Source organism: Geotrypetes seraphini, chromosome 2, assembly GCF_902459505.1.
Source record: "Geotrypetes seraphini chromosome 2, aGeoSer1.1, whole genome shotgun sequence".
In the NCBI taxonomy this organism is placed as follows: domain Eukaryota; kingdom Metazoa; phylum Chordata; class Amphibia; order Gymnophiona; family Dermophiidae; genus Geotrypetes; species Geotrypetes seraphini.
The window spans coordinates 515,621,350-515,647,894 of record NC_047085.1 but is presented as its reverse complement, the minus strand read 5'-3'; the positions used below and the strand labels follow the sequence as shown (position 1 = coordinate 515,647,894).

At 43.2% G+C, this 26,545-nt stretch overlaps 1 protein-coding gene across 3 annotated transcripts in view; it reads right to left on the bottom strand.

The window, feature by feature from the left end:
- Positions 1–26,545, bottom strand: part of LOC117354636 (oocyte zinc finger protein XlCOF6-like) — a 149,501-nt gene that overhangs the window by 50,888 nt on the left and 72,068 nt on the right. For 2 of the 3 annotated variants that reach the window (XM_033932458.1, XM_033932463.1), the window contains 2 exons: positions 17,059–17,185; positions 13,725–13,835 (listed from right to left, as the gene is read on the bottom strand). In XM_033932458.1, coding sequence (XP_033788349.1) covers positions 13,725–13,835; positions 17,059–17,185 — 238 coding nt within the window. Of the gene's footprint in view, positions 1–13,724; positions 13,836–17,058; positions 17,186–18,067; positions 18,211–26,545 lie in introns of those variants that run through there. The other variant, XM_033932460.1, reaches the window with a different exon arrangement.

Below are 26,545 nucleotides of genomic sequence, written 5' to 3'. Positions count from 1 at the left end.
GAAAGAGACCTGGGGGTGATGGTGGACTCAACATTGAAAGCATCGGCACAGTGTGCGACAGCCTCAAAAAAAGCGAACAGAATGTTGGGTATCATTAAAAAGGGTATCACAACCAGGATGAAGGAAGTCATCATGCCGCTGTATCGTGTATCTGGAGTACTGTGTCCAATACTGGTCGCCACACCTCAAGAAGGACATGGCAGTACTTGAGGGGGTCCAGAGAAGAGCGACTAAACTGGTAAAAGGTATGGAAAACCTTTCATACGCTGACAGGTTGAACATGCTGGGGTTGTTCTCCCTGGAAAAGCGGAGACTTAGAGGAGACATGATAGAAACTTTCAAAATCCTGAAGGGCATAGAGAAAGTAGACAGGGACAGATTCTTCAGACTGTGGGGAACCACAAGTACTAGGGGTCACTCGGAGAAACTGAAAGGGGACAGGTATAGAACAAATGCTAGGAAGTTCTTTTTTACCCAAAGGGTGGTAGACACATGGAACGCGCTTCCGGAGGTTGTAATAAGCCAGAGCACATTACAGGGATTCAAGGAAGGTTTGGATAGGTTCCTAAAGGATAAGGAGATTGAGGGGTACAGATAGAGGTAGCGGTAGGTAATAGAAATGGTCAGGAACCACTTCACAGGTCATGGACCTTATGGACCGCTGGGCACGATGGACCTCTGGTCTGACCCAGTGGAGGCAACTTCTTATGTTCTTAGTCAGACTTTTAAATTCAACAAACATTTAACAAACATTGGTCTTGCTCACAAACATTGGTCAGACTTTTGAAGTTCTGTCTTCTAATTCTGTCCTCTAATGGTAAAGCACAGCTAGTTACCGTAACAGGTGTAATCCAGGGACAGCAGGCAGATATTCTTAACTGATGGGTGACGGCACCGACGGAGCCCCGGTACGGACAATTTTAGAGTGATTGCACTCTAAGAATTTAGAAAGTTCTAGTTAGGCCGCACCGCACATGTGCGAGTGCCTTCCCGCCCGACGGAGGTGCGCGGTCCCCAGTTAAGATAAGCTAGCTAAGAAGCCAACCCGGGGAGGTGGGTGGGACGTAAGAATATCTGCCTGCTGTCCCTGGATAACACCTGTTACGATAAGTAACTGTGCTTTATCCCAGGACAAGCAAGCAGCATATTCTTAACTGATGGGTGACCTCTAAGCTAACAAAAAGAGGGATGGAGGGAAGGTTGGCCATTAGTAAAATAAATTTTGTAAAACAGATTGGCCGAAGTGACCATCCCGTCTGGAGAATGCATCCAGACAATAATGAGACGTAAAAGTATGAACTGAGGACCAAGTAGCAGCTTTGCAGATTTCCTCAATAGGAGTTGATCTGAGGAAAGCCACAGATGCTACCATAGCTCTAACCCTATGGGCCGTGACAGAACCTTCCAGTGTCAGTCCGGACTGAGCATAACAGAACGAGATGCAAGCAGCAAGCCAATTGGATAGCGTACGCTTAAAAACAGGATGACCCAATCTATTGGGATCAAAAGATAGACAAAGTTGAGGAGATGAGCGGTGAGGTTTAGTGCGCTCCAAATAGAAAGCCAAAGCACGCTTACAGTCCAAAGTATGCAATGCCTGTTCCCCAGGATGAGAATGAGGTTTCGGAAAGAATACAGGTAAGACAATGGACTGGTTAAGGTGAAAGTCAGAGACAACCTTAGGGAGAAACTTTGGATGTGTACGCAGAACCACCTTGTCATGGTGAAAGACAGTGAAAGGTGGATCTGCAACTAGTGCATGCAACTCACTGACCCTCCTGGCAGAGGTGAGAGCAATAAGGAAGATGACTTTCCAAGTGAGAAATTTGAAATGAGCTTTGGCCAAGGGTTCAAAAGGAGGCTTCATTAAGGCGGAAAGAACCACATTAAGATCCCAGACCACAGGAGGGGGCTTGAGAGGTGGTTTCACCTTGAAAAGCCCCCGCATGAATCTGGAAACCAAAGGATGAGCCGTGAGAGGTTTTCCGTGAACTGGCTCATGAAAAGCAGTAATGGCACTGAGGTGGATTCTGATAGAGGTAGACTTGAGACCAGAGTTAGACAAAGAAAGAAGACAATACAACACAAGTTCTACTGCTAGTGAAGTGGGATCATGATGATGCCGAAAGCACCAGGAAGAAAACCGGGTCCACTTCTGTTGGTAACATTGAAGAGTGGTCGGCTTCCTGGAAGCATCAAGAATATAACGGACAGGCTGAGAAAGAAGAGAGTGAGACGAGCTCATCCTGAGAGATACCAAGCTGTCAGGTGCAGAGACTGTAGGTTGGGATGAAGAAGGGACTGCTGATGCTGAGTAAGCAGAGAAGGAAACACTGGAAGAAGTATGGGCTCCCTGGAACTGAGTTGAAGAAGAAGGGAGAACCAATGTTGCCTGGGACCGTGGAGCGATGAGAATCATGGTGGCTTTTTCCCTCTTGGGTTGAATAAGGTTCGTAACATGAGAGGTAGAGGGGGAAAGGCATAAAGGAACAGAATGGTCCAATCCAGGAGAAATGCCTCTGCCGCCAGACTATGAGGGGAGTAGAGTCTGGAGCAAAATCGGGGCAGTTGATGATTGTGAGGAGCCGCAAAAAGGTCCACCTGAGGAGCGCCCCATTGAGCAAAAATGGTATGAAGAGTCAAGGGATCGAGAGTCCATTCGTGAGGTTGGAGAATTCTGCTGAGCTTGTCTGCTAAGAAATTCTGCTCTCCCAGAATGTAGACAGCTTTCAGGAATAACTGGCGAGCTGTCGCCCAAGACCAAATCTTTTGAGCCTCCTGACATAACCGGCGAGAGCCCGTCCCATCCTGTTTGTTGATGTAGTACATTGCAACTTGATTGTCTGTGCAAAGCAGTAGTACTTGAGGAAATAGAAGATGCTGAAAATCATTGAGGGCATAAAACATCGCACTGAGTTCCAGGAAATTGACATGGTGTTTCTTTTCCTGGGCAGTCCAAAGACTTTGAGTTTGAAGATTGTTCAAGTGAGCTCCCCAGGTATATAGGGACGCGTCTGTGGTGATGACCAGATGATGAGGAGGCAGATGGAACAGAAGACCTCTGGAGAGATTTGAAGATTTCAACCACCATTGTAGAGACTGTCGAAGAGACGATGTCACAGATATGTGTCGCGAACAAGGATCCGTCGCCTGGGACCATTGGGTAGGTAGGGTCCATTGAGGGGTATGCAGGTGAAGACGTGCGAAGGGGGTGACATGAACTGTCGAGGCCATGTGACCCAAGAGAATCATCATTTGCTTCCCAGAGATAGAAAGCTGTGGGAGCACCTGCTGACAGAGATGAAGAAGGGTCTGAAGGAGGTTGGATGTAAGAAACGCCCTCATGAGAACAGTGTCTAGTATTGCTCCAATGAACTGAAGTCGCTGAGTGGGGATGAGATGGGACTTCGGCAGGTTGATCTCGAACCCCAGAATTTGGAGATAAAGGATGGTCTGGTTGGTAGCCAAAGCCACTGCCTGAGACGAATGAGCCTTGATTAACCAGTTGTCCAGGTAAGGGAAGACCTGGAGATGGTGAGAGCGTAGAAAAGTGGCCACCACAATGAGACATTTGGTGAATACCCTGGGAGAGGAGGCCAGACCGAAGTTGCAGCTATACTCACTCGAGGAACGCAGAGAGAGGGGTGACATGATCGAGACATTCAAGTATCTCACGATCCGCATCGAGGTGGAAGAAGATATCTTGTTTTTCAAGGGTCCCGCGGCAACAAGGGGGCATCCGTGGAAAATCAGGGGCGGGAAACTGCACGGGGACTTCAGGAAATTCTTTTTCATTGAAAGGGTGGTTGATCGCTGGAACAGTCTTCCACTTCAAGTTATTGAGGCCAGCAGCGTACCTGATTTTAAGGCCAAATGGAATAGACACGTGGGATCTATTCACAGAGAAAGGTAGGGGAGGGTCACTGGGGTGGGAAGACTAGATGGGCCGTGGCCCTTATCTGCCGTTTATTTCTATGTTTCTATGTAACACTTTGTACTGGTAATGGCAGCAATTGATCATGAACCGGAGATACTGTCTGGAGGCCAGATTGATCGGTACGTGGGTGTAGACTTCTTTGAGATCGAGGGAGCATTGCCAGTTGTTCTGAGAGAGAAGAGGATAAAGTGTGGCTAGAGAGAGCATTTTGAACTTCTCTTTGACCAAACATTTGTTGAGATCCCTGAGATCTAATATGGGTCGGAGGTCTCTGGTTTTTTTGGGGACCATAAAATAGCGGGAGTAAAATCCCTGCCCCTTTTGATCTAGAGGAACTTCTTCTATGGTGTTCAGAAGAAGAAGGGATTGAACCTCCCGAAGAAGTAGAGAGAACTGAGAGGTGTTCAAAGGACGAGGAGGTGGAGGCTTCTTTTTGTTTTTCAGCAATGTGTCCCACCTAGTCTCATGTGCAGACAGCTTTTGAGTGGTAGAATCCATAGAGTCACCAAACAACTCGTCACGTAAGCACAGAGCATTGGCAAGGCGGTCCTGGTGGTTGACATCGAGTTCTGAGACTCGAAGCCAAGCCAGACGTCTCATAGCAACAGCCATTGCCGTAGCCCTAGAAGTGAGTTCGAAGGTGTCATAAATCGAACGCACCATGAACTTGCGAAGCTGCAATAAACTAGAAGTGTATTGGTGAAATAAGGGAAGCTTCCGATCAGGGAGATATTTCTCAAAAGAAGAAAGTTGTTGGATAAGATGCTTCAGGTAAAATGAGAAATGAAAGGCATAATTACCTCAGCGATTGGCTAGCATAGCATTTTGATAGAGACGCTTGCCAAACTTATCCATGGCCTTACCCTCTCTGCCAGGAGGGACAGAAGCATAGACACTAGAGCCCGCAGTCTTTTTCAAAGTGGATTCCACAAGTAAGGATTCATGCAGGAGTTGAGGCTTGTCAAAGCCTGGAATGGGAATAACCTTGTATAAAGTGTCTAATTTGCGAGGGGCACCAGGGATGGTTAAAGGTGTCTCCAAGTTTTTGTAGAAAGTTTCTCGTAGAATATCATGGAGGTGTAATTTGAGAAATTCCTTGGGAGGGTGATCAAAGTCTAAAGCTTCAAGAAATGCTTTAGACTTTTTAGATTCAATCTCCAAAGGAATAGAAAGAGACTGACACATCTCCTTTAAAAAAGTTGTAAAGGAGGATTGGTCAGGTTTAGAAGAAGATTCCTGCACAGAGGGGTCTTGTTCAGCTGAAGAAACCTCGTCATCAGACATCAAAGGCTCATCGGAGTCATCCCAAAGATCAGGATCCCGTATCTGAGAACCACGACCCCGGGAGTCCGGTGTCGAAGGTTCAGTATGCCGGGTTTTGCGTACCGACTTTCCGGATCGCAAAGATGTGGTACTCGGGGAAGTAATAGGTTGTCGGTGCCGGGAGTGATCAGATATCAGTGCAGGTTCGGTCATTTGAACAGCACAATGGAGGCCTCTCGGTTCCGCAGACAAGACCGGCATGGAGACCGACGAGGCAGAGTGGACCGGTACCGATAGAGCAGAAGCCAACAATAGCGGCTGTTCCATGGCCGGTACCGGAGGCTCAGACTGGACCGGAACTGGACGGTTCGGTGCCTAACAGAGCAGGGAGGACCAGCTGTACTTGCTCTTTAAGTTGGACTTGAAGGACAGCCGCAATACGGTCATCCAAGGAAGGCACCGGCATCACTTTCTTTTTCTGTGGTACCTGCGGTGCCGCTCGACGCCCAGAGGATGAGGAGGCCGAGGAGGATGCACTCACCTCTATAGGGGTGGAGCGTTTACGAGGGCGCCTCGAGGTCAGCAGGACTGGACTCTCTGCCATAGCGACCGGAGGGCACTCCAAGGAGGAGGAAGGCTTCTTAGCTGGCTTACCTGAAAGGTGCAACGCTGTGCGGCGTTGATGAAGTGGGTGCCGGCTTAGAAGCCGCCGACGTCGGTGTGGATGCCGAGGGATCAGCCATCACGGCACCGAACAGAAGTTTTTGTTGAATCTGTCGATTTTTCAAGATGCGCTTTTTAAGAGTAGCATAAGGGGTGCAGGAGGAAGCCCTATGATCCGGACCCAGGCACTGGAGACACCAATTGTGCGGGTCGGTCAAAGAGATGGGGTGCGCACACCATTGGCACTTTTTAAATCCTGGCTGAGGGGACATGAAGGCAAAGAAGGCCTCCGCTACATTGAAGGCTGAGGCTTCGATCATGGCAACAGGCCCCGCCGGGGCAAGCCGAAAAAAAAGAACGTTTTTTTGTTGTTTTTTTTTAAGAGACAAAAACAAGACAGAAAGAAAAAGGAAGAGAAGCTTCCAAGACAAAAACGCGCAAGCGGGAAGGCAAGAGAAAAAGTCTTTCAACAGCCGTTGGAAAAAACGCGTCTTCTTAGCTCCGCGGAAACTAAGAAACTGGGGACCGCCCGCCTCCATCGGGCGGGAAGGCACTCACGCATGCACGGTGCGGCCTAACTAGAATTTTCTAAGTTCTTAGAGTGCAATCACTCTAAAATTGTCCGTACCAGGGCTGCGTCGGTGCCGTCACTCATCAGTTAAGAATATGCTGCCTGCTTGTCCTAGGATAATAGTTCACTAGTCAGATTTTTAGTTCAAACAATCATTAGTCAGACTTTTTGACGTTCAGACAAATAGATTATGCTTCCCTTATTATGCTGCTCAATTGGTTCGAAAATAAATGCACACATAGTTCAGTGAGGATATAGAGTTTCTGGTCTAGTACATTCTACCTACTAATTTCTGGTCTAGTACATTCTACTCACTAATTTCATCTAGTACATTCTACCCATTAATAGTATTACATATTGTTAGATTTTTTTTTTTAAGAGCTAAAACAAGTTGTTATACTTAGCAGGTGGCTTTGGTATCAGTCTTTCTGTTCATTCTCAGACTTTTCGTCTCTCCGCTCAGTCTCTTCACAAAGGCGCATGCTATGGCACACGCGCCTTTGCCGTGCTTTAGCGCCAAACGGCTGCACCCCATTCCTGCTGCTGCCTTTTTTAAAGTGTTTCCCGCTGGATCAGGGGATGGGCGGAGTCGTGTTCACATGCCCTGCTGGAGCGGGGCTCCCGACCTTGCCGCTGTCCCGCTGGTGGGGAAGGGACCTGGGGGGGCCCAGGTGTAACCCACAAAGTCATCACCGCTCAGCCAGACACCCCTATCTCACTGAAGAGCAGTTCCCAACAGGAGAATCACAGGGCAAACACAGCAAAAAATCCAGGAGCCAGTGGAACGGCTGCTGGAGATATAGAATACTGAAGAACAGGAGGAGTTACATCCAAGAGGGACACCTGTTATTCAGTCTCTCTATCTCCACCTGCTGGTAGATGTGTGCTATCCCACTAGTCTCTGGATTCATCTGCTGCTGTTGCTAAGGAATTAGAGATTCAAGGTCTGCAGCTCATGAAAGCTCTACAAACTTCTGTGGCTTTTTAAATTTTTTCCAATCATAGGGGCGCGGCTTGGCACGTGCAATACATGGACGTGTGATCATGTCTCTCTGTTCCCCAGGCAGCAATTTATAAAATAATATACAGTACCTTATTTTGAAGAAATTTCAAGTTTTTCTTGTGCCGGGAGATATATGAGTATGGCAAGCACAAGACAGGGAAAGATTGATTCAGCTTTCGCAAATGCTGGCACGGCAAAGCGCCTCAAACAGGACATGGTGGCCGCAGCTAAAGCCCCGCTTCCAGATGAAGAGGAAAGTGGGAGGAAAGAAATAATGGCGGAACTGAAAAAAATCTCAAAACAAATTCAAAAAAACGCGGAAAGCATAAGTGAAGTAAAAGAAGAGGTTTTAAATATAAACAGGCAATTGGAGGCAGTGAATCAGAAAATGACAGTTTTAGAAATCCAGAGTGGATCAGGTAGAAATGACTGCAGCACAAACAAAGGAAGATAATAAACTGATCAGAGAACTGCAGAAGAAACTGGTGGACTATGAAAATCGTGGAAGGAGGAAGAATATAAAAATTATTGGTTTGGGAGAAAATTTGGAAGGGGAAAATCCGATACAATTTCTGGAAAATTTACTTCCAAAACTGCTTCAGTTAAATACAAGGTTCCCATTAGAAATCGAACGTGCCCACAGGATTCCTTTCAAACGGTCAGCTGGAAATTCAAAGCCTAGACCTCTGATATTTAAGCTGTTAAGGTTCAGCCAAGCAATGGAAATCTTGAGTCTGGCAAAAGCAGACAGAAATTTAAACTATATGGGATCTAAGATCATATTTCTGCCAGACTTTGAAAAAGGCACTGTAGCTGTGAGACAGCAATTTTTGCAATTAAGAGCTCAGCTGAAGGAAAAAGGTTACAAGTACGGGTTATACTACCCGGCAAGAATGAGAATTTCTTTGGGGAACAAATCACTTTATTTTGATGACCCGGAAAAGTTGAATAACTTCCTTACAAATCCAGAACCTATGTCTATGTGAAGTTGATCAGGAAAGAAGAAAGAAGACAGAAGAAAGAAGAAAGAAGAAGTGAAGCAGATTGACTGTTTTAAAAATTCATTCTAGATCCTGATAATATAGTTTAGTTAATGGAAACATCGGGGTATAGTGGCAAAAGGGGATAAAATAAAATATTTTAATAAATAATAGATATGATAGCAATGGATTATCAATTTACTAATAATATATATTGTGGGATAAGTATTAAAATATTAAATATGGGGATAACATTGAGTTATGAAACTGAATTTGAATGATATTAAAGGTAAATGAATTTTTGGAAATAACCCTTGGCTAGCCCAAATGGTCCTCAAGGCCCACAACTACCTCGACTTCAGAAAATTACTCAAAACTCACCTATTCCGAGACCAAGACCCTCAATGCCCCTTCCAATCCTCTTCCCCCCCCTTCTGATCCTCGCCCCCCCTGTTCTCCCTCCTCTTCCCACTACTTCTCTCCTTGCTGTTCGCAACTCTATGACCATTTTGATATGTAATCACTTGTAAATACTCTCTCCTTGCTGTCTGCTACTCTATGATCAATTTGTGTAACCACTCGTAATCTCTGTCAAACTACTCCATGATCAATTTGATATGTAACCACTTGTAATCTCTGTCTAAATAATGTGAACCGCCTAGAACTCTTCGGGGTATGGCGGTATACAAAAATAAAGTTATTATTATTATTATTATTAAGGTCAATATATTAATTGATTTATAGGTATGATATAATAAACATTTTTAATAAGTAGTAGATATGATATAAATGAACAGATATTCTTGAAAGAAATAGAGATATATGAAATTTAATGAATTTGATATGAAATTAAATATTTTAAGTAAAAGTTCATGTCTTTTAAAGATTGTAGGGTATGGGGAGAAAGATGAAGGGCAATTGAATATTTGGAGGGAGGGAGGGGAGGGGAGGGGGACTAAGGGATTATTGAATATTTGTTGCAGAGTACATTTGGAAAAGAAGAGAAATGAGAATTTAATGGATTTAATATCGGAAGTTATGAATGCATGGGTGCCTGATCATTTGATAATAATTATAAATTATGATATTATTAGAATGGATATATATGTTAAAGATGATTAAGTTTTTTTCATTGAATGTTAATGGCCTCAATCATGTGATTAAGAAAAGGAAAATGTTAGATTTCCTTAAGAAACAGAATTCGGACATATATTTCATACAAGAGACACACCTATCGATTAATGAATCTAGGAAGCTAGAAGGTGGGTGGATTTCCAAGTGTTTTTTTGCGCCAGCGAATGGGAAGAAGGCAGGTGTGGCAATATTAATAAGTAAGAAATGTTCAGCAAATTTTCAAATGATTGCTGCAGATTCCTTGGGAAGGTGGGTACATATCAAAATGAGCATGGGGAATAATACCCTTGATTTGTTTAATTTGTATGCTCCAAATACTAATCAAATGGAGTTTTTCAAAAATATGCAAAAAATACTATTACCACTGGCTGCTTCTAATCTAGTGGTGGCTGGAGATTTCAATGCTGTAATGGATCCGATAATGGACAAGAGTCCAAGTAAAATATTAAAATCATTAGGGTTAGATAATTTGGTTCAATCTTGTGATTTAACAGATATATGGCGTATTCTTCATTTTAATGATCGGGAATTTTCCTTTTGTTCGCAAGTGCATAAATCGTTTTCAAGAATTGATTATATATTTGTTTCAAATAAAATAGCTCAAAAAGTGAATAAAGCCATCATAGATCCGATAATTTTATCTGATCATGGTGGTATTTGGATTGAATTACAATTGGATGAGCAAGTGGAGGCAAAGCCGATTTGGAGGTTCGATAACGCTTTGATTGCAGATCCAAAATTTATTGATGAGTTTAAATCAAAAATGAATGAGTTCTTTCAAATTAATGATTCTGGAGAGGTTAATATTGAGATGGTATGGCATGCTTTTAAAACAACCATGAGAGGTTATATTATTTCATACTCAGCTTATGTCAGAAAACAAGCTAAGAAACAATTCTATGATTTAGAAAAAGAAATTAAAATTTAGAAAAAGATTTAATGGATAGGTGGGAGCATAAGACATTACAAATTTTGTTAAAAGCTAAAGCCAAATACAATGAGTTATCTTCAAAGCTTGTTAGAGAGGATTTGTTTTATCAGCAAGCTCAGTACATTCAAATAAGGCTGGAAAATTATTAGCAAATTATCTTAAGGCAAAAAAAAGGAGGCCAAAATTGTTATAATAAAGGATAATAAAGTGGAATCATACACTAAAAATGAGCATATTTTAAAACAGTTTCTTGCTTTCTATAAGGATCTATATTCTTCAGAAAACTATAGAAATAAAGAACAAGATGGTTTAAATTTTTTTAATTTACTTGATGGTCCAAAAATTCCTGAGCATATAAAAGGAAGTTTAGAAGAACCTATATCTCTAAAAGAGTTAGAAGAAGCATTGAAATCTCTTAGAGTTGGATCCGCTCCAGGTGGTGATGAGTTTACAGTGGAATTTTATAAATCATTTCAAAATACTCTTTTACCATATCTGTTAAATTTGTATAAGTATCAACTGACTAATGGTTGTATTACAGGTACTATGGCAGATTTGGTGGTTATTGTTTTGCCAAAACCAAACAGAGATCCTACTTTGGTATCAAACTATAGGCCTATTTCATTAATAAATGTAGATGAGAAAATTCTTGCTAAAATAATGGCGTTAAGATTGGCAAAAGCTCTCCCATACATTATAGATACTCATCAAACAGGATTTGTTGCAAGGAGACATTCTTCACGTAACACAAGGTTGGCATTTCATACTTTAAATTTAACAAAAACAGTAAAAGATCCGACGTTTATGGTCTCTCTAGATGCAGAAAAGGCCTTTGATAGGGTAGAATGGAATTTTATGTATCAGGCATTGGAGTGGTTTGGGGTGGGATCTGGATTCATTCAAATGGTTCCAACGCTGTATAGCTCCCCTGGTGCAAGATTATATATTAATAATAGTTTATCAGATAGATTTGACTTGCGGAGGGGGGTTAGACAGGGTTGTCCTTTATCTCCGTTGATTTTTGATGTTGTTCTGGAACCCTTGTTAATTGCTATTAATCAAGCAAAGGAGATACAGGGTATTCCCTATTCAAACTGGGAATATAAACTGTCTGCTTATGCAGATGATATTTTACTTTATTTGAGGAATCCAGTGACCACCATACCATGCCTACTTGAATTGATAGAGAGATTTGGAAAATTTTCAGGATATAAGATTAATTGGAGTAAGTCTGAAGTTTTGCCGCTTAATGTTCACTGTGTCAAAGGATTATTCGATTAATTTGATTTTGTATGGAAGGATGAGGGCCTAAAGTATTTAGGTATACTAATCAAAAATAATGTTGATGATATAGTAAAGGAAAATGAAAAACTTTTACTTAAAAAAGTTACAGAGATGTGTGAAAAATGGAATCCATTGCATTTATCATGGTGGGGGAGAGTTCAAACTATTAAAATGATGATATTGCCTGTAGTTTGCTATCAAATGAGTATGATACCAGTTTTTTTTCAGGGGTCATTCTATAAAAAGTTAAATGGTATTCTTATGAAATTTGTTTGGTTAGGTAAAAGACCAAGAATTGCTTTAGTATCTTTACAAAGATCAATTATGGAGGGAGGGGTAAATTTTCCAAATTTTTATAGGTATCATCAAGCCTATATTCTATGTCAGGGTATGTATTGGATCCTCTCAGAGCTCATGGAGAATGTCCCAGATTGGTTATATTTGGAATGGCGACTCCTGTTTCCTTTTCATTTGGTTCATTTGCTTAGTATAAAAATACCTAGAAGATATAGAGAAGATAAAATATTTGTTGACACGTGGAAAACATTAAGGTATGTTAGTAACCTGTCACCTATTCCAATTGTTAAATCTTTACACCAATCCATTTGGGTAAACTCCAAGATCAAAATTGGCGGAGCGCAAATCGTTTGGAAGCAATGGATTATTGGGGGTATTCATTCCTTGAATGATGTTATTTTAAATGGATCACTGCTTAGTTTTTCACAATTGCAACATAAATTTGGTCTGAATAAAAATCAAAGTTTTAAATGGTTGCAACTGAAGCAGGCTATTCAGGAGGGGTTCCCTGAGTGGAAGACTCTTAATAATCAATATAGTTTAGAATTCCTTTGCTTTCAGGCGGATTTCTTGGGTCACCAAGCCGCACAGTGGTATAAATTATTAAGCGAATATGTGAATAAAAAAAAGAAAACTGGGTTGAGGGATATTTGGAGCATTGAGATTAAGCACCAAATTTCGGCATCTCAATGGCCACGAATTTGGTCTTGGAGAATAAAATCAACAATGTCGGCATCTATGAGACAAACATGGTTGTTTTTGTTGCATAGAGTGTTTTGGACCCCAGTTCGTTTACAGAAAGTAGATAATTCTAGGTCTAATAGATGTTGGCATTGTAAGAAAGAAGCAGGGACGTTAGATCATTTAATTTTTTTCTGTCCTTGTATAAATGTATTCTGGAAGTCAATCTGGCCCCAAATTAATTTGTTATTAGAAAATCATGTTGCCCTGTCCTATGATACAATTTTATTTGGCACTTCAATGAGATATAAAAGTCAAATTTCAGGATCCAATAATAAATTATTATTAATATTAACAGGAGTTGCCATTCAGCACATAACTAGGAATTGGAAGGATTATACAAGTCTGAATTTTACGTTTTGGTGGAATACAGTGTGTTATATATATAGAATGGAAAAAGCTATAGCATTACAAAATGGGAACTATAATAATTTTAAAAAGATATGGGGGCCATTAATGGAATATTCAAATGATTTGGCACCTTTACAAGACTGATTGAATATATAATGAAAAAGATAGAATATGATAATAATTGAAATATAGAAATGGGAGGGGATGGGGGTGGGATATTTCACTACTTAATAAGATGTATGGTTAAAACTGTACAAGTGATTGTGTATAATATATTATATAAAATTGTAAACTTGTTGATTGATGTAAAAATGAATAAAGAAGTTAAAAAAAAAAAAATTTTCCAATCAGATGACATCATCCACTTGTGAGGACTTATATACTGCTCTCCGTACAGATAAGTCATTGGTTTTACTCTCTATAGTTATTATTACTCAGCTGTACTCCAAGACCTCCATATACTGTGTACTGTAGTTATTGCTCACCAGTACTCCGTAATACCTCCTCTTATTCTGTATAGCGTTATTATTACTATACCCCACATCATCTGTAGAGTATTTGTTACTCACCCGTGTCTGAATGTCTAACTTCTCTCTCTCCTGACTCCTGGGGATCCTGGATCTTTGGCTTTCCATCTTGTTTAATCCATGAGAACAGATCAGGACTTATCCTTACAGAGCCTGTTTCCAGGAATAAACATGAAAACTCAGTTATACTTCAAAGAAAAATATGCAGCAGGTTCAAAGGATCAGCTATGATGAATTTCATTTATTTATTGGGATGTATTAATCGTCTTTATGAAGAGATTCACCCAAGGTAATGTACAGCAGATACAGCTTAACAAACCATTAGAGCTTAAAATAGCCCCTTTGTATGTGATTTTTAGATGCCAGTTAAAAACTTGCTCTACAAATGTTTAAAAATATAAAAGCAGGCAGAGAGTCTAAGTGAGACATGACCAGCTCTTGCCTACTCACCATAAGAGCTGTGATTCCCTTATATTTATTCTTGGCTCTGGGGTTTGCTAGGAATCTATTTTGCTTAATGCCAATTCCAGTCTGAGTGACATAGTGGTGGAAATTTATTCTCTTTCTAAGAAATATGCTTTGTAGCCAAGTTATCTGTTTGCCTTCGTTAAATCTCCTGAACCTCAGCTGTGCTCAAGGTGGTCCTTTCCTCAGAGAGTCTTAGGCCAAATCCACTACTCCTCACAGAAGGAAAGAGGACGGGGGATTTTTAGACCGCATAACCATGAGTTCGATGTGGTTAACAAATAATTATGTTAAAAAACATACATGTTATAATGTGAAGAATGCAAAGGGACTAATTAGTCAGAAATTTTGAAAGAGGAAAGGTTTTCAGTTGTTTTCTAAAATGTTCATAAGAGCTGGATTGAAGTAGCAGTGGATGGAAATCTTTATCGTAATAGGCTGCTTTATATGAAAGAGTGTGCTCGTGATATTTCTGACTTTCACAACCGGAAATATAAAGAGGGCATGAGATTTTCTTCTGTTCTTGTATGACACTATGAGGAACTTGTCGGCAAGATACAACACCAGACAATTCCAGGATAAGAGTCAAATATTCATTTATTTCTATATTTCTATACCACGCTATCCAAAGTTCTTGGTGGTTCACATGAAAACAGACAAAAAAAAGGCGTGGGAGAGGCATGTGGGATTTATCAGAGAGAGGAGGAGATAGAGGATGCTGTGAATACGCAGACTGGATGGGCCATTTGGCCTTTATCTACCATTTCTATGTTTCTATAAACCTAGTAATCTGTTTGAAGTTTTTTCTTGTAGGAGTCAGATATTCAATACTGGACGAGTTCATCATTTTGGCAGTTCAGAGCAGGCCATGCTGCCGTTAATTGTGCCACTCTCTAGGTCCATATTATTTATTGGTCCTATCACAGGTGACCAAAATTATTACATTACATTAGGGATTTCTATTCCGCTATTACCTTGCGGTTCAAGGCGGCTTACAAAAGATTAATAAAACGGGGGTTACAATGGGAGAATTATTGATTAACTAGAGAGGTAAGTAGTAGATCTTTTAACATTTCTCGGGTTGTTAAGGGTAAGGCGGCTTGCAAAAGAATTAAAAGGGGGTGACAATGGAAGCACTATTGTTGTTACTAGTGAAGTAAAGAATAGATCAGTTGTCAATTTTAGAGTTATTAAGAGAACGTGATGTTATGGCTGCTTCAGGAATTTCTTGAAAAGTATAGTTTTTATTTCTTTTCTGAATGTCTTGAAGTCTGGGGTGGTCGTCAGAAGGTTGGAGATCAGGTTGTCCAGTCTTGCGGCTTGAGTGGCTAGGAGGCCGTCATGTAGTTTTGATCGTTTTACTTCCTTGATCGGGGGAGGTATGAATGGGGAGTGCGTTTTTCTGTATCTGGTAGTGGATGCTTGGATGAGGCGGTTGTTCAGGTAAGATGGGCTGTCTCCGTTTAGGGTAGAATTTAAATTGTATTCTTTCCTGGATTGGTAGCCAATGTGAGTTGATGTAGGCTTCTGTGATATGGTCATGTTTTCTCAATGAGTAGATGAGTCTCAAAGCTGTATTTTGGATTGTTTGAAGTTGTCTAGTCATAGTAACAGGGCATGGAAGGAAGAGGATGTTGCAGTAGTCCAGCAGTCCTAGAATTAGGGATTGTACTATAAGTTGGAATTGTGTAATTATCTCAATGTTTCTCTCTAGAGAATATTGTAAATTCTCCAAAAGCTGCTGTTATGCAGGAGCCAAATTATCAGCATACAGAAGATGTGCGGAAGAGGAGCAACCAAGACTGATCCTGGGGAGGGCGGGGGACACAATTTTTAAGGGCCTGACCTGAAGTTTTTCTCTCTAATACAGTGTCTAAAACTTTCTTTTAGTTCCGGCACACTAAATGAACCAAATGTTTTTCACAACACATTAAAATTTAAATTATAAAATTGCAAAATCAGCAAAAAATGTAATTTGAGTTATTGATTTAAAGTTCTTTAAGCTATGCATGAGTAATTGTAACAATAGTGAAACTAAAATACATACAATTGCTAATCAATGCGATGGATGTGTTTACTGCTTGGTTTTGAATGTGAATTAACTCAAAATGCGGCTCAATAGTCGACAAGCAAACTCGCATTTCATCATCCATCATCATCTTTTTTCGATTTCTGTAAGGTGAACATCTAAGTTCGCAGAGGGAAGAAGATCAAAACGGTATCAAAGCCTTGATTGCTTTGTTGCTCAAGTTAAGATAACTAATACATTAAAAATTCTTGCTATTAGTTTTCAAGGACCAATCATATAAAAAAATTATACTTATCTGGGCGGTTGTATTCTTATGCACACAGACACTAACAGACTCTTGTGTACGCGATGTACATGTCATTTATTCTAATGTGTATTTAAGAAGGGAATTTTTAAAAATAAAGTAAAATGCTGGAATCTCTCGTGGCACACAATTTGAAAGACCCTGCTCTAATACATAGAAAGAGAAGTTGGTGAGGATTTCGTATATTCCTCTTATCACATGGTGGACCTGGAGACCATTCTGCAGCTCTTGGAGCAGTTCAGTGTCAGACAATGTTATAGATCGATGACCACAGCACCTTAATTTCTGCTGCTCCCAAAGATTGCTTCCAGGTACAATATAATCTTCTGCAGCCAGATTCTGACCATTTGGGCTACTCTGACCCTGTATTTTAGCTCTTTTTCAAGAAACAGAGAATAATCTGTCTCTGATTTCAAAGGGAGAAAACTTGCAGGACACACAAGATAATCTTATGAGCCCTCGTATTGTCAGCTTAAGATAGAGGTTAGTACAGAGAGATCCTGATCACACTTGGAGGTTTCCGGAGCAAAAGAAGTAGAGAAAGATGTCTCCTATTAGTTGATTATTTTAGTCCTTACCTAGGGAGATCAGAGTCTCATAATTCTCCTTCATCACCTCCCTGTAAAGCTCCTTCTGCCCTTCATCTAAATATTCCCATTCCTCCTGGGAGAAAGAGACAGCGATGTCCTCAAACTTCACCTGAATCTGAAACACAAACCAGGAACACCCTCAATGCCTTCTGCCATTATTGTATAAAATGATACACATAAGTTGGGGGAGGCGTATATATGGAGCATGGATGTGTTGCCAAGTGATTAAATGTAAAAACATAGGATTTCATATAAAATTTCATGACTAACTTTTAAAATGATGCAAACTAAATCTCCTCAATTCATTGAAAAATGTCCCATCTCCTTAGATCTTCAGATCGCAGATTACTTACCGTTCCCTCTTTCCAGCAGTTGCCCCTGAGCTTTGGAATATCTAGACGGCTTCAAAGGCCTTCTTAAGAGCCATTTATGAGAATAATCTTTTTATTATGGTAAAAACAGTACAAGTTACATGTTGAAAAGACAACTCTGTCCCCGTGGGGTCAAAGTTCTCTTAAAGAAGTCCGATCCCTGATCTGAGGGGGCTCCATTTGAAGCAGAGTGATCATTTGCATTCTCCATTCAGGGCTCCCACGATCTGACTTTTCTCCCCATAGGAATCTGCCATTTGACATTTCAATCTTCCTCTAGTTCCTACCAGTCAAAATGCAGCCTTTGGTCTCTCCTATATTAACTGCATTTCCTCCCCATCTTCCTTTAGTTTAGTCCCATATGTTCTACATTAGATACGTTGTTACTGGTGGTTTTATTTCCATTATATTTTATCTGTAACTCACTTAGAAGATGAATAAGGGACAGAATCACATTTGAATAAACACTTGGGAAGGAATGAGTGTTGGACCATGAGGTGAGGAGAGGCTGAATGGAAGCCCAGGGCTGCTCCTTAACCCTCCATTGCCCCCTTGGAGTGTGGTGGTGGCATTCCAAGTCCCCTCCCCCATCCCTGCCAGGAAAAGTGGGGGAGGGGGAGACCTACCTGAGCAGAAGCTCCTGCAGCCATTTCCCTCTGGGCTTTGGACATTTGGGGCTCTTCCTCTAGACCAAGTTGGTTCTTGGAGTGAGAAGAAACTGAGCACTTGAGTCTTCAGCACAAGATGGACGACTCTTTCCTTTGTTAAGCAGAAAGTTCAGCTACCAGAGAAATTCTAAGTAATGAGCACCAGATGGAGCTGAAACTCCTCCTCCTTTCTGCCTCCTCTTCCCGCCCCAGGAACCTTTCTGACCAATCAGCACTAGAAGGGGCAGAGCCTTTGTTGTAAAGCTCCGCCCCCTCCCTTATGACATCACCAGCCTTCTCGGCTCCTCCCCAATTCCTTTCTAATCCTGAGGGAGGAGATTCCCGCCAACAAGGGATCCTGCACAGGGAGAACCAAGACTGGGAGGTTGTTAGAGTTAGAGAATGATGTGGAGGAAAATGTGTCCCTGTCCCTGAGAGCTCAGCCCCTGTCCCTGAGAGCTCAGCCCCTGTCCCTAATAGTTATGATTTTATACTGAACTTATTTTATTAAAGATTCTATTCTGTACAGTTGTCACTTTATAACAAGGATCAACAAGGGAATGGGGCCATGAGGATTAAGTGACTTGCCCAGGGTCACAGGAAGCAGCACTGGCTGTAGAGGCAGCAGCTCAACCGGTGAGCCCCAGCCCTCTCTCACCAATACCCCCTCCACTGAGAAAACTGAACAAGCCACATTATTACCGAATAGTGTCTTTTCTCCCTCCCTTTGCTGGCTTCAGTAGTTCATCCCCTTGGTTCAGCATCTTCTCTTTCCCTTCCCTTCTCTCTCCTCTCCCTGCAGGTCCAACATCTCTCTCCCTTTCCTCCAGCTCCAGTCACCCTTAGCATGGGTCCAGCACCTCTCTCCCTTCCTTTCCACACAACATGGGTCTAGCACCCTGTAGGTCCTGTCCCTCTGTCCCTTCCAGCCCCAGCCATATGGATTCAGCACCTCTTTCCATTCTAGCTCCAGCCCCTAACTCCCTTCCACTTATCCCCCCAAGACCAGATCCAGCTCCAACCCCTATCTCCTTTCCACTCAGCCCCCATCTGCCTTCCACTCAACCTCCCAGACCAATTCCAGCTCTAGTCCACATCTGCCTTCCACTCAGTAGCTAGTAGGGGGGGCAGTCCGCCACAGGTGAGGGGCCAACACCTGTTCCTTCTCTCTGCCACCGCCACCCACGCTCCTTCCCCACCACACGCCTTCATTTCCTCCCACCATATCTCTATCTCTTCTCCTTCTGCTGTCACTTCTGTGCCTAGGACATAAGAATTGCCGCCGCTGGGTCAGAGCAGTGGTCCATCGTGCCCAGCAGTCCGCTCATGCAGCGGCCCTCTGATCAAAGATCAGTGCCCTGAGACTCAGGGCCGCCATCAGAAATTTCTGGGCCCCTTACTGAGCAATCTTATTGGGCCCCCCATGCACCCCTTCCCCCCCACTTTTGTTCAGGGGGTGCTATCAGGAAATCGGAAGGGGACAAAAAAAAAGTATGACAGCAGTGTTTATTGTTGTGCACAGCAGAAGCATAACACAGGAATTTGTGCTATGGTGGCCTAGGAGGACCCTGGGGGAGCCCGGGCCCCCTGTCAGCTCCGGGACCCTGAATGCAGGACTGGTAGTACTGCCCTGATGGCGGCCCTGCTGAGACTAGCCCTACCTAAGCATGTTCCAGTTCAGCAGGAACTTGTCTAACTTTGTCTTGAATCCCTGGAGGGTGTTTTCCCCTATGACAGACTCCAGAAGAGCGTTTCAATTTTCTACCACCCTCTGGGTGAAGAAGAACTTCCTTACATTCGTACGGAATCTATCACCTTTCAATTTTAGAGTGACCTCTCGTTCTCCCTACCTTGGAGAGGGTGAACAACTTGTCCTTATCTACTAAGTCTATTCCCTTCAGTACCTTGAATGTTTCGATCATGTCCTCTCTCAATCTCCTCTGTTCGAGGGAGAAAAGGCCCAGTTTCTCTAATCTTTCACTGTACGGCATCTCCTCCAGCCCCTTAACCATCTTAGTTGCTCTTCTCTGGACCCTATCAAGTAGTACCGTGTCCTTCTTCATGTACGGCGACCAGTGCTGGATGCAGTACTCCAGGTGAGGGCGCACCATGGCCGGTACAGTGGCATGATAACCTTCTCCGATCTGTTTGTGATCCCCTTCTTTATCATTCCTAGTATTCTGTTTGCCCTTTTCGCTGCCACCGCACATTGCATGAATGGTTTCATTGACTTGTCAATCATAACTCCCAAGTCTCTTTCCTGGGAGGTCTCTCCAAGTACCGTTCCGACATCCTGCATTTATGCATGAGATTTTTGTTTCCTACATGCATCACTTTACACTTATCCATGTTGAACCTCATCTGCCATGTTGATGTTAGAGGGAGGGCCAACACCAATGTGGGCAAGTTTGTGGTGCTACTCATGGCAGGAAAGATAGAGTTGCAATGGAAGGGGGGACTTGAGCAGCAGGGGGGGGCAGGGAAGGAGAGGACATGGAAAAGATTGTAGGAATTGGGCAGCCCCTAGACTAGGTCCAGCTCCAGCCCCTTCCACTCAGCCCCTAGACCAGTCCCGAGCAGCAGACTCCCCCCCATGAGTTCAGCAGCCCTCCCAAGTAGCAGAATCTTCCTCCGCAAGTCCAGCAACCCCACCATGCAGCAGAATAATCCTCTGCGATTCCAACAGCCCTCTCCATGCAAGTCAGCATCTAAACGTTCCTCCTCAAGCCCACTCTCAGCCCACGCCTGTTTTATCTTTAGCCTCAGCTGCCATGGAGAACAATCTTCAAAGGTCTGCACTGAGGTCTTCACTCTGCCCAGTCCCTCACTGACGTAGTTTCCAGATTAGAACATAGAAACATAGAAAGATGACGGCAGAAAAGGGCTATAGCCCATCAAGTCTGCCCACTCTACTGTCCCACCCCATTAAGTCAAAGTGCTGCTCGACCCACGTAGAGATCCCACTGGATGTCCCATTTATTCTTAAAGTCGAGCACGCTAGTGGCCTTGATCACCTGCACCGGTAGTTTGTTCCAGTGATCCACCACCCTTTCTGTAAAGAAATACTTCCTGGTGTCACCACCAAATCTCCCTCCTCTGAGTTTGAGCGGGTGCCCCCTTGTGACTGAAGGTCCCTTAGGAAAGAATATGTCGTTTTCCACCTCGACACGACCTGTGACGTACTTAAATGTCTCAATCATGTCACCCCTTTCCCTGCGCTTCTCTAGAGAGTAGAGCTGCAACTTGCCCAGTCTTTCCTCATATGAAAGACCCTTGAGTCCGGAGACCATCCTAGTGGCCATTCGCTGGACTGACTCAGCTCGAAGTACATCTTTACGGTAATGTGGCCTCCAGAATTGCACACAGTACTCCAGATGAGGTCTCACCATGGTTATGTACAGTGGCATTATGACTTCAGGTTTACGGCTGACGAAGCTTCTATTGATACATCCCATCATCCGCCTTGCCTTGGATGAGGCCTTCTCTACTTGTTTGGCAGCCTTCATGTCTGCACTGATGATTACTCCCAAGTCCCGTTCTTCTGAGGTCGTAGCTAGTGTTTCTCCATTCAAGGTGTATGTTCTGCATGGATTTCTGCTGCCTAGATGCATCACCTTACACTTCTTTGCGTTGAAGCCCAGCTGCCATGTTGAGGACCAGTTTTCCAACTTGATCAGATCCTGCGCCATACCATCCGTGAGATCGCTTTCACCTACTATATTACACAGTTTGTCGTCGTCAGCAAACAGCGCTACTTTTCCCTGAAGCCCTCGGGTCAAGTCCCTTATGAATATGTTAAAAAGGGATAGTCCCAGGACTGAGCCCTGCGGCACTCCGCTAGTCACCTCCGATGTCTTAGAGAGGGTGCCATTGACCATCACCCTCTGAAGTCTTCCACTCAGCCAATCATTGACCCATGCAGTTAGTGTCTCACCTAACCCCATCGATTTCATCTTATTTAATAGTCTACGGTGTGGGACACTGTCAAACGCTTTACTGAAATCCAAGTACACTATGTCCAGAGACTCTCCCGAGTCTAGCTTTCCTGTCACCCAGTCAAAGAAGCTGATAAGATTGGATTGGCATGACCTGCCCCTAGTGAATCCATGTTGACAGGGATCCCTCAGATTCCCCTCATCCAATATTGTGTCTAATTTCCCTTTAAGTAGAGCTTCCATGAGTTTACACACTATTGATGTGAGACTTACTGGTCTGTAATTCGCAGCCTCCGCTCTGCAACCCTTTTTGTGCAGAGGAACAATATTGGCAGTTTTCCAGTCCAGGGGTACTCTCCCCGTACTTAGGGAGAGATTGAAGAGCATGGCTAACGGTTCCGCCAAAACATCGCATAGCTCTCTGAGCACTCTTGGGTGCAGATTGTCCGGTCCCATGGCTTTGTTCACCTTGAGTCTTGATAGTTCTTTGTAAACATTAGCTGGTGTGAACTCAAACTTTTGAAATGGGTCATCCATGCTTTGCTTTGCATCCAGCCGAGGCCCGTGCCCTGGTGCCTCGCAGGTAAAGACTGAACAGAAGTAATCATTCAGTAGTTTGGCTTTATCGGAGTCAGTTTCCACATAATTCCCGTCTGGCGTTCTAAGGCGTACTATCCCGTTTGTGTTCTTTTTCCTGTCGCTAATGTATCTGAAGAAGGATTTGTCCCCTTTCTTGAAGTTCTTCGCTAGAGTTTCTTCCATACGAAGTTTGGCCTCCCTGACTGCTGTTTTGACCGCTGCAGACTTTGTCCTGTATTCAATGTTTGCTTCTTTTTCCCCCATGCGTTTGTATGATAGAAATGCTCTTTTCTTCTCCTTGACGAGGTATGATACCTCATCTGTGAACCATCGGGGTTTCCTTTTTCTTTGTTGTTTGGTTACCGATTTTATGTAGCGGATAGTTGCCTCATGAAGGATCGATTTCAAGGTTGTCCACATAGCTTCCACATTATCAGTTACTTCTTGAACCTGCAGCGTCTGGTAGACGAAATCTCCCATGCGTGCAAAGTCAGTGCCCCTGAAATTGAGTACCCTTGTTTTTGTTTGTGATCTAGGGAAGCCTTTCTTAAGGTTAAACCATACCATGTTATGATCACTGGTGGCTAGCGTCTCTCCCACCGAGACGCCTGAGATGCTTTCCCCATTCATAAGTACCAGGTCCAGGATGGCCTGGGCCCTAGTGGGCTCTAGTATCATTTGTTTGAGCCGTACTCCGTTCATGGACGTTAATATCCTCCTGCTATCACAAGTTGTCGCTGATAGTGTGTTCCAGTCTACATCAGGTATGTTGAAGTCTCCTAATAGAACAGCCTCTCCCCATAAGGTGATATTCTCAATGTCTTCAATTAATTCTGCGTCCTTTTCCTCCGATTGTCTCGGAGGTCTGTATACCACACCAAGGTACAGGCATTTTTCTCCACCTCTGGCCAAGTTTACCCAGATGGATTCCCCAGTATACTTGACATCTGTGATCCTGGTTGTCTTAATGTTCTCTTTGATATAAAGTGCTACCCCACCACCTAACTTACCCTCTCTATCTTGTCTAATCAGGTTGTATCCTGGTATGGTTATATCCCACTAAATGTATTAGGAAATACAATCGTATATGATCAAAAATGTATGTGAAATGTATTGTGAATGGTATTTAGTAGCAGGGAATCATTCATACCACATTTACAAAAATTCTTGACATCACACCATCAATATGGAAAATTATAGAACAACGGAGAAAAATAAACCTCAATTGTGAGGGGCCGAGCCAACTCACATCATCACTGATTTATGAAAAAACTCCGTGTACATTTAAATAAATAGTTTCCATTCATACAAAGTTAATGTTTTTCAAAGATTTTTTCAGTGTGAGCAATGTAAGCAAAGTCCAATATACCGGAACATATCAAACAGGATGAACAGGATCCCAAACTGACTAAAATATTAGCGAGGGCTACAGCTCAACTTTACTGATATAAACGGTTGTTAACGCGTGGGGTCTAGAACAATAATGAAAGAGAAAACATCCACTCATCTGAAGGTGTGAAGTGACTCAAAAAATTCTCAATTCCTTGTCCCGACAGAAAAGTCTTTCTGTTTCGCCTAGAAGGCTACTTCAGGGGATAAATCCAATGTCCAAATATCACCCCGCTTCTTCCAACACAATAGTAGTAAAGCTGGCTCCTCTCAAAATGGTTCTGGCCCAGAGCCAGCTTTACTACTATTGTGTTGGAAGAAGCGGCAGGAGGCTATTAAACTCTATGAAAGGAGCAAGCCTCAGGCAACTGGTGTTGGAACCGACAAGGGATCAGGCAATACTGGACCTGATACTTACCAATGGAGAAAGTGTCACAGAGGTCTCGGTGGGCGACACATTGGCCTCCAGTGACCACAACATGGTATGGTTCAATATCAGGAAAGGTTTCACTAAATCTACTACACTAACCAATGTCCTCAAATTCAAGGACACAAATTTCAAAGAAATGGGAGACTTCGTTCACCAGGCGCTACAAAGCCAAGAAGAAACCGATAACGTGGAAGACATGTGGTCGACTTTGAAAGCAACCATACAAGAAGCAACAAACCGCTATGTAAAATCAGTAAGTAAACGGCGAAGGAACAATAAGCCACAGTGGTTTACTGTGGAGATCTCAGACCTGATCAAGGAGAAGAAAAAAGCATTCATCTCTTACAAACAATCAGGGAAGCAGGACTCTAGAGCAGACTACCTGGCCAAATCAAAAGCCGTCAAAACAGCAGTCAGGGAGGCTAAATTCCTCATGGAGGAGTCTCTAGCAAAGAACATCCAGAAGGGAGATAAATCCTTCTTCAGGTATATCAGTGATAGAAGAAAAAACTCAGGCGGGATTGTACGTCTTAGGAAACCAGACGGAGACTATGTGGAAAAGGTTTCGGAAAAAGCCCAACTATTAAATGAATACTTCTGCTCAGTCTTCACCCGAGAAGCGCCAGGGCTCGACCCTCAGCTACAGACAAGGGTTGGCTCAGTTGACCCGTTTAGTAACTTTGAGTTTACGCCCAGCAGTGTCTACGGTGAGCTGTCAAAGCTCAAGGTTAACAAAGCAATGGGGCCGGATAACCTGCACCCCAGGGTGCTTAGGGAGCTGAGTGATGTCTTGGCGGAGCCACTGTCCGCGCTCTTCAACCTCTCCCTTAGTACAGGCAGCGTCCCGTTGGACTGGAGGATGGCTAACGTCATTCCACTCCACAAGAAAGGCTCAAAGATGGAGACAGCAAACTACAGACCAGTGAGTCTAACATCGATAGTGAGCAAACTAATGGAAACTCTAATCAAACACCAATTAGATAAGATCCTGGATGAGGAGAATCTACGGGATCCCCGACAACATGGATTTACTAAGGGGAGATCCTGCCAATCCAACCTGATCAGCTTCTTTGACTGGGTAACGGGGAAGCTGGATATTGGGGAGTCCCTGGACATCGTGTACCTGGACTTTAGCAAAGCATTCAATAGCGTACCACACCGCAGGTTACTGAGCAAGATGAGTTCTATAGGATTAGGTAACACATTGACGAAATGGGTTGGGAGCTGGCTTGGAGGTAGGCTCCAAAGGGTGGTGGTGAACGGCACCCCCTCCGAAATGACGGAGGTGATTAGTGGAGTACCACAGGGCTCAGTCTTGGGCCCAATCCTATTCAACATCTTTATAAGAGACTTGGCAGAAGGGCTTCGAGGTAAAATAACATTATTCGCCGATGACGCCAAACTGAGAAATGTAGTGGGCAAATGCACAACAGACGAAGATTCAGTGCCCGACAACATGATGCACGACCTACTCCTACTGGAGCGATGGTCTAGGACATGGCAACTCAACTTCAATGCCAAAAAATGCAAAGTTATGCACCTGGGCAGCCAGAATCCATGCAAGTCTTATACCCTTAATGGTGAGATCCTAGCAAAAACGGTAGCAGAACGAGACTTGGGGGTAATCGTCAGTGAGGACATGAAGACTGCCAATCAAGTGGAGCAGGCTTCGTCCAAGGCAAGACAAATCATGGGCTGCATACGAAGGGGTTTCGTCAGTCGTAAGGCGGAAGTCATTATGCCATTGTATAGATCCATGGTGAGGCCCCACCTGGAATACTGTGTGCAATTCTGGAGGCCGCATTATCGCAAGGATGTGCTGAGACTGGAGTCGGTGCAAAGAATGGCCACCCGGATGGTCTCGGGACTCAAGGATCTACCATACGAAAAACGGCTTGACAAATTACAGCTATACTCGCTCGAGGAGCGCAGAGAGAGGGGGGACATGATCGAGACGTTCAAGTATCTTACGGGCCGCATCGAGGCGGAGGAAGATATCTTCTTTTTCAAGGGTCCCACGACAACAAGAGGGCATCCGTTGAAAATCAGGGGCGGGAAACTACGAGGTGACACCAGGAAATTCTTTTTCACTGAAAGAGTGGTTGATCGCTGGAATAGTCTTCC